The 17,317-nt window shown below is 36.4% G+C and overlaps 1 protein-coding gene and 1 pseudogene across 1 annotated transcript; one reads left to right on the top strand and one right to left on the bottom strand.

The window, feature by feature from the left end:
* Positions 1–8,285: 8,285 nt before the first annotated feature.
* Positions 8,286–10,883, top strand: LOC129900831 (uncharacterized). Its single transcript, XM_055975906.1, has 2 exons — positions 8,286–8,458; positions 9,591–10,883. The coding sequence occupies exon 2, from the start codon at positions 10,032–10,034 to the stop codon at positions 10,659–10,661; it is 630 nt and encodes a 209-aa protein (XP_055831881.1). The 5' UTR covers positions 8,286–8,458; positions 9,591–10,031; the 3' UTR covers positions 10,662–10,883.
* Positions 10,884–11,282: 399 nt separating this feature from the next.
* LOC129899986 (pleiotropic drug resistance protein 1-like) lies at positions 11,283–17,307 on the bottom strand (annotated as a pseudogene).
* Positions 17,308–17,317: the final 10 nt, after the last annotated feature.

Here is a 17,317-nt window from a genome sequence, read left to right as displayed (position 1 = left end):
CACTTCCAGTGTCTTCATGATCAGCTTGAGAGAGTTACTACATGTTGAAGTGAAAATGATTATATCATCAGCAAAGCTCAAATGATTAATCAATGGACCTTTCTTCTCCATGTGGAAACCTTTGTACAAATGGTGTTGATGAAGATTATTGAGCATTCTTGATAGTACCTCAGCACCTAAAATAAATAGGGCTGGGGATAATGGATCTCCCTGTTTGAGGCCTCTTGTAGAGTGGAAGAAACCATGCCTACCTCCATTCACAATAACTGAATACCAGTTATTAGCCATAAGTCTCCAAACCATGTCAATAAATCCTTCTCCAAATCCAAACCTTCTCATGACTAGACATATAAATGACCAGGACACCCTGTCATAGGCTTTGGCCATGTCTAATTTGATCACAACATTATCTCCCAGCTTTGGTTTTTTAATGCTATGAGTGATTTCCTGTGCCAACATTATGTTTTCAGCTATACTTCTTCCCTTAACAAAACCTGACTGATTTTCAGAGATCAGTTGAGGAAGAATAGGAGCAAGTCTGAGACATAGGATCTTTGAAATAACTTTATTGGTGAAGTTACTTAGTGATATAGGCCTGAAATCTGATAACTTATTAGGATGATCTACTTTTGGGAGTAGAACCAAACAAGCATGTGAGATGAACTTGGGAATAGAATGCCCACAAAAAAAGTATTTCACCAAATTGAATAAGTCTTCACTGATGATATCCCAGCAAGTTTGGAAGAACTTGCCATTAAAACCATCTGGACCTGCAGCAGATACATCACTGAGGGAAAAAACAGCTTCTTTCAGCTCCTCTTTAGTTGGCATAGCATTAAGAGCTTGGTTTTGATTATCTGTGATGGATTTGGGGATACATCTGAGGATATCTTCATTGATAGCATCATCCTTACCAGTAAATATCTTCTCAAAGTAGTCACATGCAGCAGTAGCTATATTCTGATCACCTTGAATAGTATTATCCTGTTCATCAGTAATCTGATGGATGAATAATCTTCTTCTCCTTCCTCTAATAATAGCATGAAAGTACTTGGAATTGGCATCTCCCTCCTTAAACCACTGAAGCTTAGTTTTTTGTTTAAGGATGGATTGTTCAGTCTTTAAGTATTTAATGTACTGAGCATTCACAAGATTCAGCTTGATCTTGTTATCCTCAGACTTGTCTTGGATGAGATCAACTTCAGCTTGCTTTACCTTCTCTTCAAACTCTTTGACAGCTTCATATATGTCCCCATACTGTTGCCTTGACCAGCTACTAAGGGTGTTAGACACCCTCTTAAGTTTCAAGTGGAATATTCTCATTGGATTACCCTCTACTGGTCTTTCCCAACAGACTCTAACAGTGTACTGGAAAGTCTCATTATCCACCCAACAGTTGAGGAACTTGAAGTATTTGATAGGATTACTGTGAGTCTCCTTACATTCAAGTAATAGGGGGGAGTGATCTGAACCTGTTGAAGCAAGATGAGCCACAGTAGTCATGGGCATCATCTCTAACCACCTATCATTCACCATGGCCCTGTCCAGTCTCTTCCAAATTCTAACTTCCATGTCCCTGTTGTTGCACCATGTAAATTTCTGCCCATGGAATCCCAGATCAGTGAGACCACATGCCTCAATTACACTTATGAACTCTAAGCTTTTGTTCATGTTGTGTGGTTGTCCTCCTAGTTTTTCATCAACATCAGTGATCACATTAAAGTCTCCCATAATGCACCATGGCTTGTCTGTGTCAGCATACTGCAGCATTTTATCCCAAAGAGTTCTTCTCAGGTAATCCTTACACTTGGCATAAACAAATGTAATAATATGAGAATTAGGATTAGCCACATGTTTGATTTCACAAGTACACTGTTGTTCATCTTGGTCTACAATAGTGCAGTCCACATCCTTAGTCCAAAACAACCAAATCTTGTTATTGGGATTATGAATGGCACTGTCCATTCTCAGCTGAATTCTGTAGTGGTTAAGATGTGATTGATTAGCAAATGGTTCCAGGATTGCCAACATAGTTAAATTGTGATAATCCTTGAGTTTTTGGAGTCTATCCAAGGCACCTTGAGTATCAATACTCCTTGCATTCCAGCATATTGTATTCATCATCAAAGTTTCAGGGATTTGGACCTTGTGTTGATGCCACTCTTACAAGTAGCATTATCTGAACTGGTGGAGATGTCTTGTTTCTGTTTTTTCTTCTTCTTCTTTGCTTGCTGACCCCTGGGTGATAAACCCTGCTTCTCAGTGACTTGCAACACTTCATCCTGAGTTGTAGAATCTGTGATATCATCCAGTGCTCTAATGGGAGAGGCACTAGTTTCCTCATCCTCATCATGAGTTTGTTCCTTTTGATCTAGGTCCTCTTCATCTTCAGATTGAATAGGTCTATATTCATCCTCCAAGTCATCTGATATGGCTCTCTTATTAAGCACATACAATTCAGTAGAGCTGGATTGAATTTGAAGAGGAGAAGCATAAATCCCTGCTCTGTGTTGTGTCTTTTCAGACAGAGATTTTTTACTTTTTTTTCCTATCTTTTTCTTCAGTGCCTCTCTCTTCTTTTTACTCAAAGAAAGAGTATATTTATTGTTCAGTAGCTGAATCACTGCACCTGTATTTTGTTCACTATTTTTTGGAAATTCAACACCTCCCTTATCACTGTCCTCTGAAAGCTGTTGAACATCATCTTGTTGCAATTGCATGTTGGACCTTATCTCTGCTGGAATAGTGGTGGCAGGGGCTCTAGGGTCTTTCCTATGGTCAACCAATAGATTTTCCCTCCCCTTGGTTTCCCCTTCCTGCAGATTAGTGATTTGCTCCTGTATTCCTCCAACCTGACCTCCACAGACTTCTTCAGCCACAACATTAATACTATTTAAGATATTAAAGTAATTGGGGGAGCCATGGGGTTGTGGGAGCATTAAGTCAATACCTGGGATTTTTCCATTGGCTTTGTTGCTTTCCACATTATTCAAACCAGTATTTGGTGCACACCTGGCAGTAATATTTTGCTCTTTTTGTTTGTCTGCAGGTCTGCTCTCTTCATTAACATGTAATACCTGCTGTATGGGATTATGGGGGCTGGGATCCAATACTGTATGGGGAATGGGGAGTAGGCTCTGGACTCCAGAGTCTACATTACAAGTTTGGATATTACAAGTATTAAAGTTAGAGTTATTAAGCATACCTGCCTGCTGTTGAGATTTTCCTTCTTTGCTGCTGCTGATAATATGCTGGGATGGTACTGAACTTTCCCCTTTTGTCATGGATACTTGTGTTTTATGCTGTTGTGGTTGTTGTTGGTTATGTTGTCCATCTTTTTTGCCTTTCCTCCTTTGAATTTGCCAACCTGCATGTTCTTGGTCTCTTTTTTCAGTTCCAGCTTTGCTAGTGTTTTGTTGTTCCTTATTTTGTTTGTCTTCTTGGTGTTTTAGCTCCTTGTTCTGTTGTTCCTTGTTCTTTTCATTGCTGGATTTATCTTTGTTTCTTGCTTCTTCTTCTTGAACTTGTTTTTTCTTATTATCTTCATCCCTTCTTTTCACAGTACAAACATGAATGGTGTGACCTTGATGTTTGCAGTGTTGACAGTAATCTGGCACCCCCTCATATTGGATAGACTGCCACCTTCCTGCTCCATTTTCATCCTCACCATACCCCATCCATACATGTTGTGGTCTTTGTTTTGTAAGGTCAATTTGTACTTTGACTTTTGCTACACTACCCCTTGTTTTCTTGTAGGTTGCCAAATCCAAGAACAACACCTTTCCAATTGGGGATAGTAATGGAGTTACCACTGCAAGACGATAACAGTGCCAAGGTAATTCAGGTAATATAGCCCATATAGGAACTAGAGATGTTTCTTCTTCAGGCTTGAAGGTGGGGGTCCAAAGTTGGAGTCTCATAAGTTGGCCATTTATGTACATTCTTCCTTTGGACCAAACAGTAGAGTGATCATACTCATTGTCCAAGTCTATGTACAGATGCCAATGAGAGGTTGACTCAATGATTTAGGGGGTTTGAGATTACAACAAGTTCAAACTTCATAAATTATATTTTTATTTTTTCGAACCCTTTTAATAAAAATTCTGAATATGTCATGGCAACAATGTTTTTCATCTAGTTTTGGTCCTAAAAGAAACATCATACCATATGTATGTCTTGCCCTAAGGGTCTCGACAAGGTCTCTAGTAATATTGTTTAACTCTTTCTTGAACAGTAATCCGCACGATGTCAAAGCAACTTCCGCATAGCAATTGACCCTCAAACTTTTGGCAAGCAATAAGAAATTAGGCTTCAAATTAAGCATAACTTTTCTTTTTGAACAGAAGAAGAAATAATTTAGCTTTACAAAAAAACCTTGCAAATCAAATGGACCAAGTATCTCTTAGAATAATGCTTGATATGGTATCCTCCTCATCCCTCCATTATGTATTTTATATCTTCAATTGTCACCAAACCAACAAGTGCCAAATGCAACACAACCTGTGACACTTTACAATATTTATTATTTAGTACAATGAGTCAATCTTTTTACCAAACTAGAATAAAATAAAAAAAAGTTTTTGACACCAACAATGGCCGCTTTCACATTTAACCTTCTCATTCCACCCAATGGCATTACTTGTTTAGATTGGTAAAGTGGAAAAACAACGATTATTTAACTATTTTTGGAGTTGACTCATTAGCATATTCTGCCAATCGTCCAATGCTACGTGTTCTTATATATAGGAGTTATCCATTTTAAGTCCCATTATATAATATGTAAATATACAGTACTATTTATATAGTGTATATACATTTCTTATACATTGTATAATGGGACTGGTAATCTTAAGTGTAATCTATATAAATCACATAGTATTAAAAGTTAATTACATTAATTCTCTACTCTTTTTCAAATTACAAAAATCTCTTAAAATTTATAAATTTTGAATACATCACTGGACTTTCAGATACATCAGCAGACATCCAAATACATAGGAGAGAGATGTATTCGAGAGGGGAGGAATGTATCAAAGAGAGGATGAAGATGTATCAGAGAAGGGATAGGACATCCGGATACATAGGGGAGGGATGTATCCGAGAGGGGATAGAGATGTATCAGCGAGAGGGGAGTGGTGTATCCGAGAAGGGATTTTTGAATTTTTTTGTAAATAGTAGAAAATTTTAGAGATTATAGTAAAATAAAATGTGTATTTAGGTAATTTTTTCTAATTTTAATAATGCTTATTGGTGGAGATTGAGGTCCGAGCTTCAGGTGTTTGGTGGTGAATGAAGAGAGGATTGTATTCCAACTATATCGTTGATATATTATACTTCATAGTATACACTAAATATATAATAAATATGCACATTATATACAATGATATACTTCATAGTATATACTGAATATATAATAAATATGCACATTATATACAATGATAGTGGGAGCGACAAAGTACATAATAGGCTTAAATCATCGATGACCGCTCAAAGTTGTCCGCATATTTCACTTGGACACCTCAACTAGAACGTGTACCTATTGAACACCTTATTTGTTCAAAAGTCATTCCTATTAGACACAAAATGCTGACATGGCCAAAAAAATATATGTCATCTCCCTTAAGCGCGTAAAACAATTAGAAATGATATTTTTTTTTATTATTTTCCAGCTTATACACCTAAATTAAAAAAAAAATAACCAAAAAAAAGGGGGGGTCTTCTTCCCCAGTTCAATGTTTCCCCTCACTACAATCATTTCCCTTTACACACACACACCCTAGCCCTCACCTCTCCATCTCTCTCTCTTTCTCTCACCCTCTCCAATTTTTCTTCTGTTTTTTTCCTTCTTTCATTTTTTAAATTATTATATAGATCTAAGTCTCAAATTTTCCAACAAAGCTCTACTTTTATGATGAAAATAATATGAATTGATTATTTTCTTTGGCAAAATTCGTTATTTTTTTTATAATTATGATGAAGGATTATTAGTGGGAAGAAAATGAAGGCAATGGGTGGAAGATTTTAATGCTATCAAAATGAAAGAGAATGAATTTTTTAGCTTGGGTACGCAACAATGGTATACTATCTGTGCCAATGAAAGGGGTAAGGTTCAGTGGACAAGAATAAAGAGGTGTGGAAGAGTTTATTAGAAGTGGTGACGGCGCGCCGTCGGTGAAAAGATAAATGGGATTGAAGAAGAAGACGAACGGGGGTGGGCGTGGGGGTGGGTTGGGTTAATTCAAAAATAAGTTTTATTTTTTTAAAATTCTTTTTGAATTATCTAAATGGAGTTTAAAAATATATTTGAACCAATCGCTATGTGTCGTCATTTCATTGGTCCGTCATCCATGTATTGTGTTTGAGATACACGCACCTTTGCATTTCAACTGATTTTCATTTTGTGTTAAATTGGTATAAATTTATTAATATTAAAGCATTTAACAGGTATACGTTGTAGTTGAGGTGTCCAAGTGAAATATGTGGATAACTTTGAGTGGCCGCATAATAAGTATATATAGAATGTGTAAGTAATATATACAACAACAACAACCCAGTGAAATTTCACAACGTGGAGTCTGAGGAGGATAAAGTGTACGCAGACCTTACTCCTACCAAGGTAGGACGGCTGTTTCTGAGAGACCCTCGGCTCAAAAGAAGAAGCATAAAAAGAGGTCAGATAAGGCTAAGAAGTTCAAAGCGACATGGAAAAGCAAATAACGAAAGCGACATAAATAAAATAGAGTAATCAAAGTACAGAAAGTAAAAGAAAGATAATAACAGAAGTCAGAGTACAAGAAATTATAGTGCGCTAATGCGCCTACTAATACGGAAGAATAACGAGACTATATAATATTTCATAATGATATGTTTCTTTGTGTAATTGTGAAGGTTTTTAGTTTTGCCTTTTGAAAACTGCCTCTCTATCTCCACGATGTAGTGGCAAGGTCTGTATATACTATATCCTTCCCAAACCCTACATAATCGGATTTCACTTAATTTATTGTTGTTGTTGTGAAGTTTTTAATTTTGGTGGTGGTTGGATGAAAGTTTGTAAAATATAGTGATTCACTAATTATTGAGTTTCTATGAAGGATGGGTTTTAACTTTTAAGGCTCATCCATGGCTATGAGAATGTGAGTGGATGAAAAAAATGAGGAAGTTATTAATTTTTGATGATGAAAAGGAAAAATAGAGAATATGAGTCAGGGTGTTGAAGCAACTACGGGAGGGGGTTGAGAAAAATGATGAAGAATATAGGAGATGGGGAAAAATCGAGCCAAAACTAATAACTTAAATTGAAAAAGAATTATTGATTTAACAGTAATAAGTTATTGGTTTAGTGATTTCGATAGCGATTTTAATTTTTTTTTGTCATATTAGGATATCAGTTCTTAACGGTTTTAGGTTTTTTCTTAACGGATTAACTGATAATAAATTAATAAATTATATTTATATCATTCGGTATATAACATCCTTAACTTAGAATTTAGTTTCATATTTTTATTTCTGATAGCCTCAAACTTTTGATTATTCTACAAGGTGTCTTTGTTTACTATTGAGCAAGATACAATTTGTCAACTCATATGCATGATTTATTTTGGTTTGTCACCTTATTTCTTAGTGATTTTCAATGATTTTTTTTTGTGTGTTAAATCTTAATGATTAAAACAATAATCGAACTGATAATGATCAATGACCGAAAAATCAATACATTAATAATTGTATAACAATTTAACATGTGTACAAATCGATAATCAAGAAATCAAATTGAACCAGGGAGGTAAGACGAGAGAAATCTAAACTATTACTTAGCAAATGTATTTTAATTTCTTTTTTACTACGACTAATCTCCTCAAGACTTGCTAAGAAAATTTGTTAGTTGTTCATCATGACCACCATAATTAGAATGTGACATTTATGTTTGAAGAAGAAGATATTTTTTTTCCCTTACATTATTTGACTTGTCAATTTTAATTTAAACACTACCAGAATGTGTCTACTTTATAGGTGCAATGTTTCCAAATCCAAATCAAACACAAACTACTTAAGATGAGATGAAACACAAAATTAGTTTTCTTCTATAGGTCCCACTTAAGAAAAATCCAACGGCTCAGATTTCTTATACTTCCAATCATATCCACAGTTCATCAGAGCTGTTCTTCCATGTGTCCATTCATCACTAGAAAGGTCACAAATTCTAGATGAACCATACATTATCTTCCACGTGTCCGTCTATATTTACGATTTTACCCTTCCCTTCTTCTCTTAGTAATTTCATGCTACCACTTGTCCGAAAATTTCACTTTCATTCTTATTGATTGAGCCTTGAGCCTTTTTTTTTCCTCTCTTTTTCTGTTGAATTTTGAGTGCTTTATTATTAGATCCTTACATATATATCTCTTTATTTCTGTTGTACCTGTACTGGCAGAGTTCTTGGTCGGCGGGCTATCTCCGACAGGTCTGTTTTTATTTTAATCTTTTTTTATAGACTATGATTTATGTTGAATTAAGATCTGTGTGGCTCGTGGGTATGTTCGATCTGATCATATTAGCGCGTACAAGTGATTGATTTTGTTAAAATTTGAGGCTTTTGTATGTGGGTCGAGTAGGATTATCAGAATTACATTTTCAATTTGGATATGAACTTTTTAATTGGGGTTTTTTCTTCTTTTGTTGTTTAAGTATGATTATTGATGTTGAATTGGATTGCTGTGGATTTCCAGTAGGCATCTTAGAATTATTTCAATTTTGTGAAATTGGGGTTTCGTCAATTACTTCCTTGCCCTGCTCCCCCATGTTGTTCTTGTTTGGGGAAACAGTGTGCAAATTCCAACTGCGAATGTTAATTTATTTCATGAAACAACAGCCTCCTGTTTCTTTTTCTTTTTTTTTAAAGGAAAATTTGTGCTATCTAATTTTATTTGTTTTTTTTTCCAAACCGCTCTTCAGCTTTTCTTTTCTCTTTTCATTTGAACTTATACACTTACTCCACAATGAGTGAATAAATTGTTGTTTTATGAAACAACTAAGTTAAGAGTTTTGAAAGGGTTAAATTATAATGCATGATGAGTTTTCAAGATAGTTAGCCGATACTGGTGATCTTAAAAGTTTTTGGTGTTGATATCATCAAATTGCAGAATTATGGAAGATTTTTGTGTGCTGGGATGTGTGAGGACATTAATGCTTTTTTAAGCTACATATCTTGGGGGAATGTTAATCCCAGCCGTCAATTTTGAAATATACTCAAATGGATGGCTTTGTTTGACCACCTGCGTTTGTTCCACCCAAGAAACAGTCATTTGTTAATGTTGCTATTAAGCTGTTCATGTCCTATCTTTCTCTCTATTGTTGTTGTGGTGGTGGAGGTGTTAGTGATATCTAGTTAAGAGTTCTCCTGATAAGCAAGATAACTGTTGTAAAGCATCTTTCTTATGGAGGTTCATGAGGCGTGGTGATATTTCACCTGTGTAGTTCTTTCTTGTGAGACACATGATGTGGTATAAACTTTCTTAATTGTGTTTACTGTTTTGAAAATATTGTCATGCTAATACAGTTTATGTACATACTAAGTTTCTTTTGTCTGCTTGTAGGAGGGAAGGCCATGGGAGTCGTTTGAAGAAGAGTGGAACAGATACTTTATTAAATTTCAGTCACGATATTAGTTTGGTATTTGCTGGGAGATGGATAAATGCAAGGGTTGTGATAAACTGGGAAGAATGGTGAGAGACAGGCTTGTGAATGCTTACCAGTCTTCTCTTCGTCAATCTCCTGTTGTTTCTGTTTGGGATTGTATTGTGCGCAAAATGAGGTATTCCTACATACCTGAGTGGGTGTAGGTATAATTTTAGTATTTGGTTTCATAATAGTTTACATATCTAGAATCATTAGTTTTCGCTGTAGTATAATAACAGGATATAAAAGGGAAGAGAAATAAATAGTTATAGAGATAATGTATACCTCTTAAAGAAACTTGTAACAAAAGGAAATTCGAGAAGGTCTAGGGGCAATAGATCTCAAAATTTGTCAATAAGATGGAATGTGCTAAAGTTTCGCCTGCTGTTAGAAAAGGGAAGAAGAAGCAAGTAAAGGATGAGATGGATCGAATTAAACAGGCTGAGAAAAAAAAGAGGCGCTTAGAGAAAGCCTTGGCTACTTCAGCTGCCATTCGCTCTGAATTGGAAAAGAAGAAACAGAAAAAGAAAGAAGAACAGCAAAAGCTTGATGAAGAGGGTGCTGCAATTGCCGAGGCAGTTGCTCTGCACGTCCTAGTAGGTGAAGAATCAGATGATTCATGTGAGCTTTTGCTTAAGAAGGATAAAGAATCAAACCAATGGGATCTTGCTAGAAATTTTGACTTTTTTATGGGTGGAGAAAGAGCAATGCTTCCTCATCAAGACCTCTCAATATGTTCAGTTGAAGCAACACGGTGGGTGTCTGGTCCCAACGGGGATGGATGCATGTGGAATGAGCAGGAAAATACTGCGTGGATGGTTTCTTCTGTACCTTGGGTAGGGAATGTTCACCATAAATGGTTTGATGAAGGGAATTGGGAGGTTCAAAGAATTTCTGCTGATCTTCTTGCAGCACAGGCTGTCTCATCACTTCATATTGCAGGAGATGCTCCAGTGGACTCATATGTCTTCGATCGGATGCTGCGGTAGTGAGTTGAAGAACTCAAGTCTATCATCCAGTTGGCAGTACCTTATGAGATTTTTATTTTCTTTGTTGTGTTTTTGATATAATCCCATGTATATATTTCAGTTGAACTGAATCCGCATTGTGTGCGAGTCTGTGTGCTTGTGCTATGTTCATGCTAGAGCTTTTAAAATTCACTATATGGATTCTGAATTGTCGCACTTTGAATGATAATATCTTCTTGTAAATGGGAATCCACAGCTGAGTTTCATTAGACTACAGATAATACTGAGAATGATCACGGAGGGATTTGAACTTTTTTTTGGTCCTATTGAGCAAGAAATTTATCTGTTCACCTTTAAGTGGTTTATTATATTATAATGTTTCTAAATATCTTTTTTCTTGCAAGTGTTCATATGGTGTACTGTCATTTGAATCTGTTGCTTGTGGCTTTGCCCAAGTATTTGTTTGGTAGCAGCTGTAGCGCTTTCAATTTTCATATTCAATATCCAGAGAAGTGCAAATGTTTATGTTTGTATACAGAGTTAGAGTATATGCATATGATAAAGTTTTCTATTCTCAAATTGAGCAAGGAAGAAATGGGGAAAAGAAAAAAGAAAACACTACTATATGATAACTCGGAATATATACATTCTCTGTACAGGAAAACCCCTTTCCTATTCAGTATATGGACCTATCTATCTTTTCTGGAAGTTAAATGCCTTGATTGAGTATGCAAATAAGAAACCAAAAACAACAGAAAATCCAACATGAATGAGAGCAACATATCCCACAAAATCCTATTTAAAGTCAAAGTAACTTTATAAATTGTTCCACTGTTTCGTTGGAGTCAAGCTTGTCCTTTAGGTCTCCAAACTGTGAGGCCATTAGTCCATATAATGTCCAAGCTGTAGGATAAATGTAATAGTGCCATCTCCACCAAACTAGAATACTCTGATAATCAAGAAACAAAGAAGAGAGTATAGTCGTTAGTTTCTTTTTCTCTTTTTTGGCGTAACATGTGGGAATGAGATACTCAACATCAAAGTTTTAGAACAAACGTTAATAAATTCAAATTACTAATAGAACTAGTACAAGGTAACTTACAGTTTTTGGAATGCTGAATCCAGAGAAAGGATTCCAGTGTCCATAACATGCAGAGGAAATGATAGTTGCAAGGCCATGATTAGGAGTAGCAGCTACTGTCATCATCCCCAAAAACGTAAAATATAGCAAGGTGAAGTACATGAAGAACAGATGCCAAAAGAACTTGGTTACTGTCCACTCATATCCTATCATGGCATATACTATGACTCCATATATCATTGTCTGGATGAATATCTGCATAACCAAAAATATTCCATGAGGATGGTTAATAGAGGTGATGGTACTAAGATATCAGTGGAGTATGCAGAATTTTCAACAAGAAGTGGCCATCTATTGTCAAGGTTCATCTTGCAAATGTGTGTGTCAGGGATTTCGATGGTTTTAAATGTTTACTTTTGGTCCGAGTGGGGATAGCATTTCTCTTCTGCATGTCCATGGAGTTTTGAAAAATCCAAACACGACGGAAACATAAGCTAAATACGCGAAAAGATAAGAAGAGATGCGTCCGCCCCTGTAACAGCTTAATATTTACTTTGTATTATTTTCAAGTGGTGTCTGGCTAAATGACGCCCCTTAATATAAGGTACTTCCGCTACTGCAGGACATGACAGTTTGTCCTTTAGGCATCAAAAGGTTTCCAAGATTTGGAAGGAATCACTGTCAATCCATCGAGGAATTTGAATCCGTACCTGTCCAAAAGCATAAGGTAGAGCTGAATACATCCCAGATGCTCTTTCCCTATAGAAAACTGTCCTCTCGATGGAGATGATTGGCTGAACTGCTGAAGAATTTTGCACACCAAGCACCATAACAGCAGCATACATAGAACCTATGGCATTGAAAAAATCTTGTTGCCTTCCTCTGAAGTTTGGTGCAAGCAAAATATTAGACCTGAAACTAAGAGAAACAAATATCTTGAAAATCAGGAGCAGTTCTTGTAGTGTATCTTTTTATCTTTTTTCTCTTTACCTTTTGGAGAAAAAATCCCAGAATATCATTCCAAACATTAGAGCAACAAAGATCGTAAACAGAAGCCTGACTGCTGTGTATGGAGGATTTCTCCAGTATGACCAGTGCTGTTTCCAGAGGCAAGCCATGCATTGTGTGAAGAAAGACTGAGAGTAATTTGTAGGTTAGCATAAATCTTTTGATCCCGGGGCTGTCACACTTAGTTCCTTGATTAATGCTTCGTTTCTCCTGAATTATTTAGTAAACCGGTCTACTTTAGAATCATTAATTAAACATGTGAAATTCTGTTCAGTTTAAACTTAAGTTTGATTTTGTTTCAAGAGATTTCATACTTGTGCAACTCTGAGTTCCTGTACAATTCTGCAAAGTCAATTCCAAGAAGTGCTTCTTCTGCTGCAGTCGTGTTCTCCAGCATCCCTGTTGCAGGATTATAACCATCTTTTATGTTAGGTACACCATCAATTCCCTGCAGCAAAAAAGAAAAGAGCCATTAGTTTTAGTTAAAGCATTATGATGCCAATTATCTTATCTACATTTTTCTCTCCTCGAAATACTTAATAAGCTGTGAAGAATGGCGTCCTAATGGATTGACATATATTTCTTCACCTCCCCATTTTAGAAGTAGCAGCTGCAGTTTGTTGTAGAAGAATTAGGTTGTTTGTCTAAGAGACTAAAATTACTTAAATTAAACAAAGCAAATGTATTCACCTCGTCAAAAGCATCAAATATGTCAATGCTTGGCTGATGAACGGTGCATACTACTGTTCGACCAGTATCTACTGTATTTCTCACTGTCCTCATCACTATTGCAGCTGCTCTAGCATCTAGTCCTGAGGTTGGTTCATCCATGAATATAATGGAAGGATTGGCAACAAGCTCAACTGCAATTGTAAGTCTCTTTCTCTGTACGGGTTGATAGACAATTCACTCCAGGCAAGCCAATGACTGATTCTCTTAATGGGGTTAGCTCTACAAGTTCCATGACCTATTCAATAAACATCTGCAGCATCAATATCTAGTTTAGCAGCCAGTTTCTATAAGCATTACTAGTAGCCACCTGAGTGATTTTTCTTATTTATTAAATTTACCCTTCTAGTTACAATGTCAACTTCCCGAGGCAACCGAAGCCAAGCAGAATATTGCAGGGATTGATATACTGTCACATGTGGTGAATGAATCTCAGTTTTCTCACAGTATCCTGCTATTCGAGCAATGGTTTCTTGCTTCTTGGGGTACCCGGATATAGTGATGCTTCCTTGTATGTATCCACCGGTTTTCCTTCCGGCTAAGACATCCATCAGGGTGGTATTACCATCTCCAGTAACACCCATCAGAGCTGTCAAAACTCCAGGCCTAAAAGAACCATTTACGACTTTCAAGAGTTCAAGCCGATCCTCAGTAATGCCCTGATCTTTCATTTCCCGGAGTCACAGCATTACTTTTATTTTGTTCAGGGTAGAAAATTAGATCAAAACAACTTGAGCTTTTATCATCTGCAACATTCACTTGAGAAGTAGTTTTGAACAGATATATCACTATAAATTTTCCAAGGAGTAATACTGCAACTTACCTGTGGAATATCTTCTGCATATCTGATACTATCAAAAGCTATATAAAGGGTCTCAAAAGGAAGAATCATTCCTCTTTTCCTATTCCTGTTTGCATTGGCCTCGTTGATGCTGCCTACTCTTGATGACATAGACCTGGAAGATGCACTTTGTAGAACTTCATTTCCTCCTGCTTTTTTTGTAAACTAAAGCACAGTGAGAGTTGTGCCCACCAAAAGATCTCCTTCTCCTGTTGATAATTCAGTAGCCTCATCCCTTATGTTGGCTATCCTTTCTGTCACAGTTTCTTCAGATAGAATTGGATGAGGTTTCCCAAAAGCTGCACAAAATGCTCTCCCACTTAGTCAATGGGTTGTCCTTATATAGATGCTATAGAGAATAGGTTGCATAATGCGAGTTTTTGGATCCTTACGATTGAGATAAGTTAGGGCCACTGAAAAAAGGAAATTGAAGAGCAAAACATATCCAAGAAGAGCTCCTACTCCTATCCAATACCAGCTTGCAGATGGAAAAGTCCACGCAACTTTAAGAATGTTTCATCTAAGGTATCTGTGGAGTTCGGAGGAACCTACAAACCATAGATAAGGTGAACTTTCAATAAGGCAGCCTTGACATCTTTTTTGTTTTAATAGAAGTTTATAATCTCTTATGTGTGCCCAACTCTTCCCGAGAAATTCATTGACACCAATTGCATTTTGTGCATACATCATAGGCGAAAACCAGTAGCCCATTATCCACCATTTCTTCACATCATTCAATAGACAATTAGCATTGTCCTAGTTAATGCAAGTCACAACTGGCAATATATAAGTTGTATATTGTACTAATGGTTTCTCAACACTGCCTAAATTTTTACCTATAGATACAATGAATCCACCCATAACCATAACTGTAAGTAGTGCAAATGATCCAAATGTGTTTGCTACAATTAAATTTCTTCCAAGAGCCACCAATAAGCAAAATAGTGTTGAGGCCATCTGGTTAACACATATAAGAAGAAATATTTGTTTGAAAATCCTGCAAATTGTGAATCAGTTTCTGTCAGATTGGGAACTGAAACATTGTCGCATATGAATGAAAAAGACTGACTGTTTACCTCCCACTATCTGCATCAAATCCTACGACATAATAAGTCATACACACCCAAATGCAAACTTCTACAAGTGTGATTGGTCTGTTAAGCATTCATGTAGGTAGAGCATATGCCCAAGCAGGAAAGGAGAAAATCCCGCTGTTTGTAGTGTTGGGTTTAATTAATAGGTTGAATGAGAAATGGAGGAAAAAGAAGTGGAGGAAAAAATGATTTGTTCTCTCTTGCTTTATGAAATAAGCATTTGTCCACATAGGTGGTGGAAAGAAAAAGTCTCCTACTTAAAAGTAGAAGCACTCCTTCATGTTGCTAAAGGGTCAAGAAGAGGGTCTCCCCTCGCGCTGTCGTCGTCATCGCTCGCTCGGCAATCCTGACCCGTGACCCGACCTGTTTCTTTATTTTCAGGATTAATTTAAAATATTTTCCTCCGTTTTTCCAACGGAATTTTTCTGAAAGGTTGCAACCTTGTCTGAAAAGTTGCAAACCTTTGGCAAACCTTTTCCCAACAGATACCTTTTAAAAAAGGATGCAAACAGGCTATATATATCGGTTAATCCTCAAAATTATTCCATACGAAAAAATTCTGATAGACATCTTCTTCTTCTTCTTTTCTGCACTTCTTAAAAACTCGTGTGATATATTGCCTTCGAGTGGTTAGAAGTCACCATGATTTGCTGTACCGCTATTCTAGTGAGTAAATTGTTCTATCCTGGGAGGAAACATTCCAAAACCTTGGGTACATTGAGGGGAATAATTTCCTTAAGGACATACTGTGCATTCAGTGGGCTCGGTTTATTGTTCTTACATAATTTTTTCAAACAGTGTTCTTATTTTCTGTCATAGTTCTGTCTTTTATTTCAGAATTTATTATTGTTGTTTCATTATTTGTTTTCAATATAGTTTACTAACAATCTTAAGAAAATTATTGTCATTTTTTTAATTAAATTGTATTATTGTACAACGATTTGAAGAGTATATAAACTTCATCGTTGTTGTTGTAAAATGTCTGATATTCTGAAATATTAAGACAGTTTGTCTATTTTGACAGTGAAAAAAATGGCAAGTGAAACTGTTAGTATTTCTACGACTGTTGCTACAACAAGCCGGATTGCTGTGCCACCGACGGAAAAATCAGGAAAATTTTTTGGAGCCAATTTCAAAGGATGGCAGCAAAGGGTGTTCTTTTGGCTTACCACTCTTGGTATGCAGAAGTTCACCAACGAAGACTCTCTTGCAAGGGCTACATCCTAAGTGCTTTGGATGATGATTTGTACAATGTCCATAGTGCTATGAAAACTTCTAAAGAACTGTGGGATGCACTTGAGAAGAAGTATAAGACTGAAGACGCATGCTTGAAAAATTTTATGGTTGCCAAGTTTTTAGACTATAAAATGATAGATAGTAGAACCGTTGGAACCCAAGTTTAAAAACTTCAACTTATTTTTCATGACCTTATTGCTGAAGGCATGGTGGTTAATGAAGCATTTCAAGTGGCTGCAATGATAGAAAAGTTGTCTCCTTCGTGGAGAGATTTCAAAAATTATCTAAAGCACAAACGCAAGAAAATAAAGTTGGAAGATCTTGTGATTCGTCTCAAGATTGTGAAAGATAAAAAAACTGCCAAAAAGAAGTCGCGTGGAAAATCAATAATTATGGGAGCAAACATCGTTGAAGATGCCACTCCAAAAAATAAGAAAAGGAAGAAACCTTTTGGAAAGAATAAGGAGCAAAACAAGAAAAAGTTCAAGGGCAATTGTTATAATTGTGGGAAAGCTGGCCACAAAGCCCCAAATTGTCGTCTCCCGAAAAAGGACAAGGGAAAGGGACAAACCAATATGGTGGAGAATAAAAAAGGCATGGATGATCTGTCTGCAATGCTATCGGAATGCAACCTGGTAGAAAATCCCAAAGAATGGTGGCTTGATTCAGGAGATACATCGCATGTTTG

This window comes from Solanum dulcamara, chromosome 8 (genome assembly GCF_947179165.1).
Source record: "Solanum dulcamara chromosome 8, daSolDulc1.2, whole genome shotgun sequence".
Lineage (NCBI taxonomy): Eukaryota > Viridiplantae > Streptophyta > Magnoliopsida > Solanales > Solanaceae > Solanum > Solanum dulcamara.
This window is presented reverse-complemented; position numbering and strand designations above follow the sequence as displayed.

Excerpts from the sequence above, each read along its gene's own strand:
- LOC129900831 (XM_055975906.1), top strand. The coding sequence starts at position 10,032 with ATGGAATGTGCTAAAGTTTCGCCTGCTGTTAGAAAAGGGAAGAAGAAG.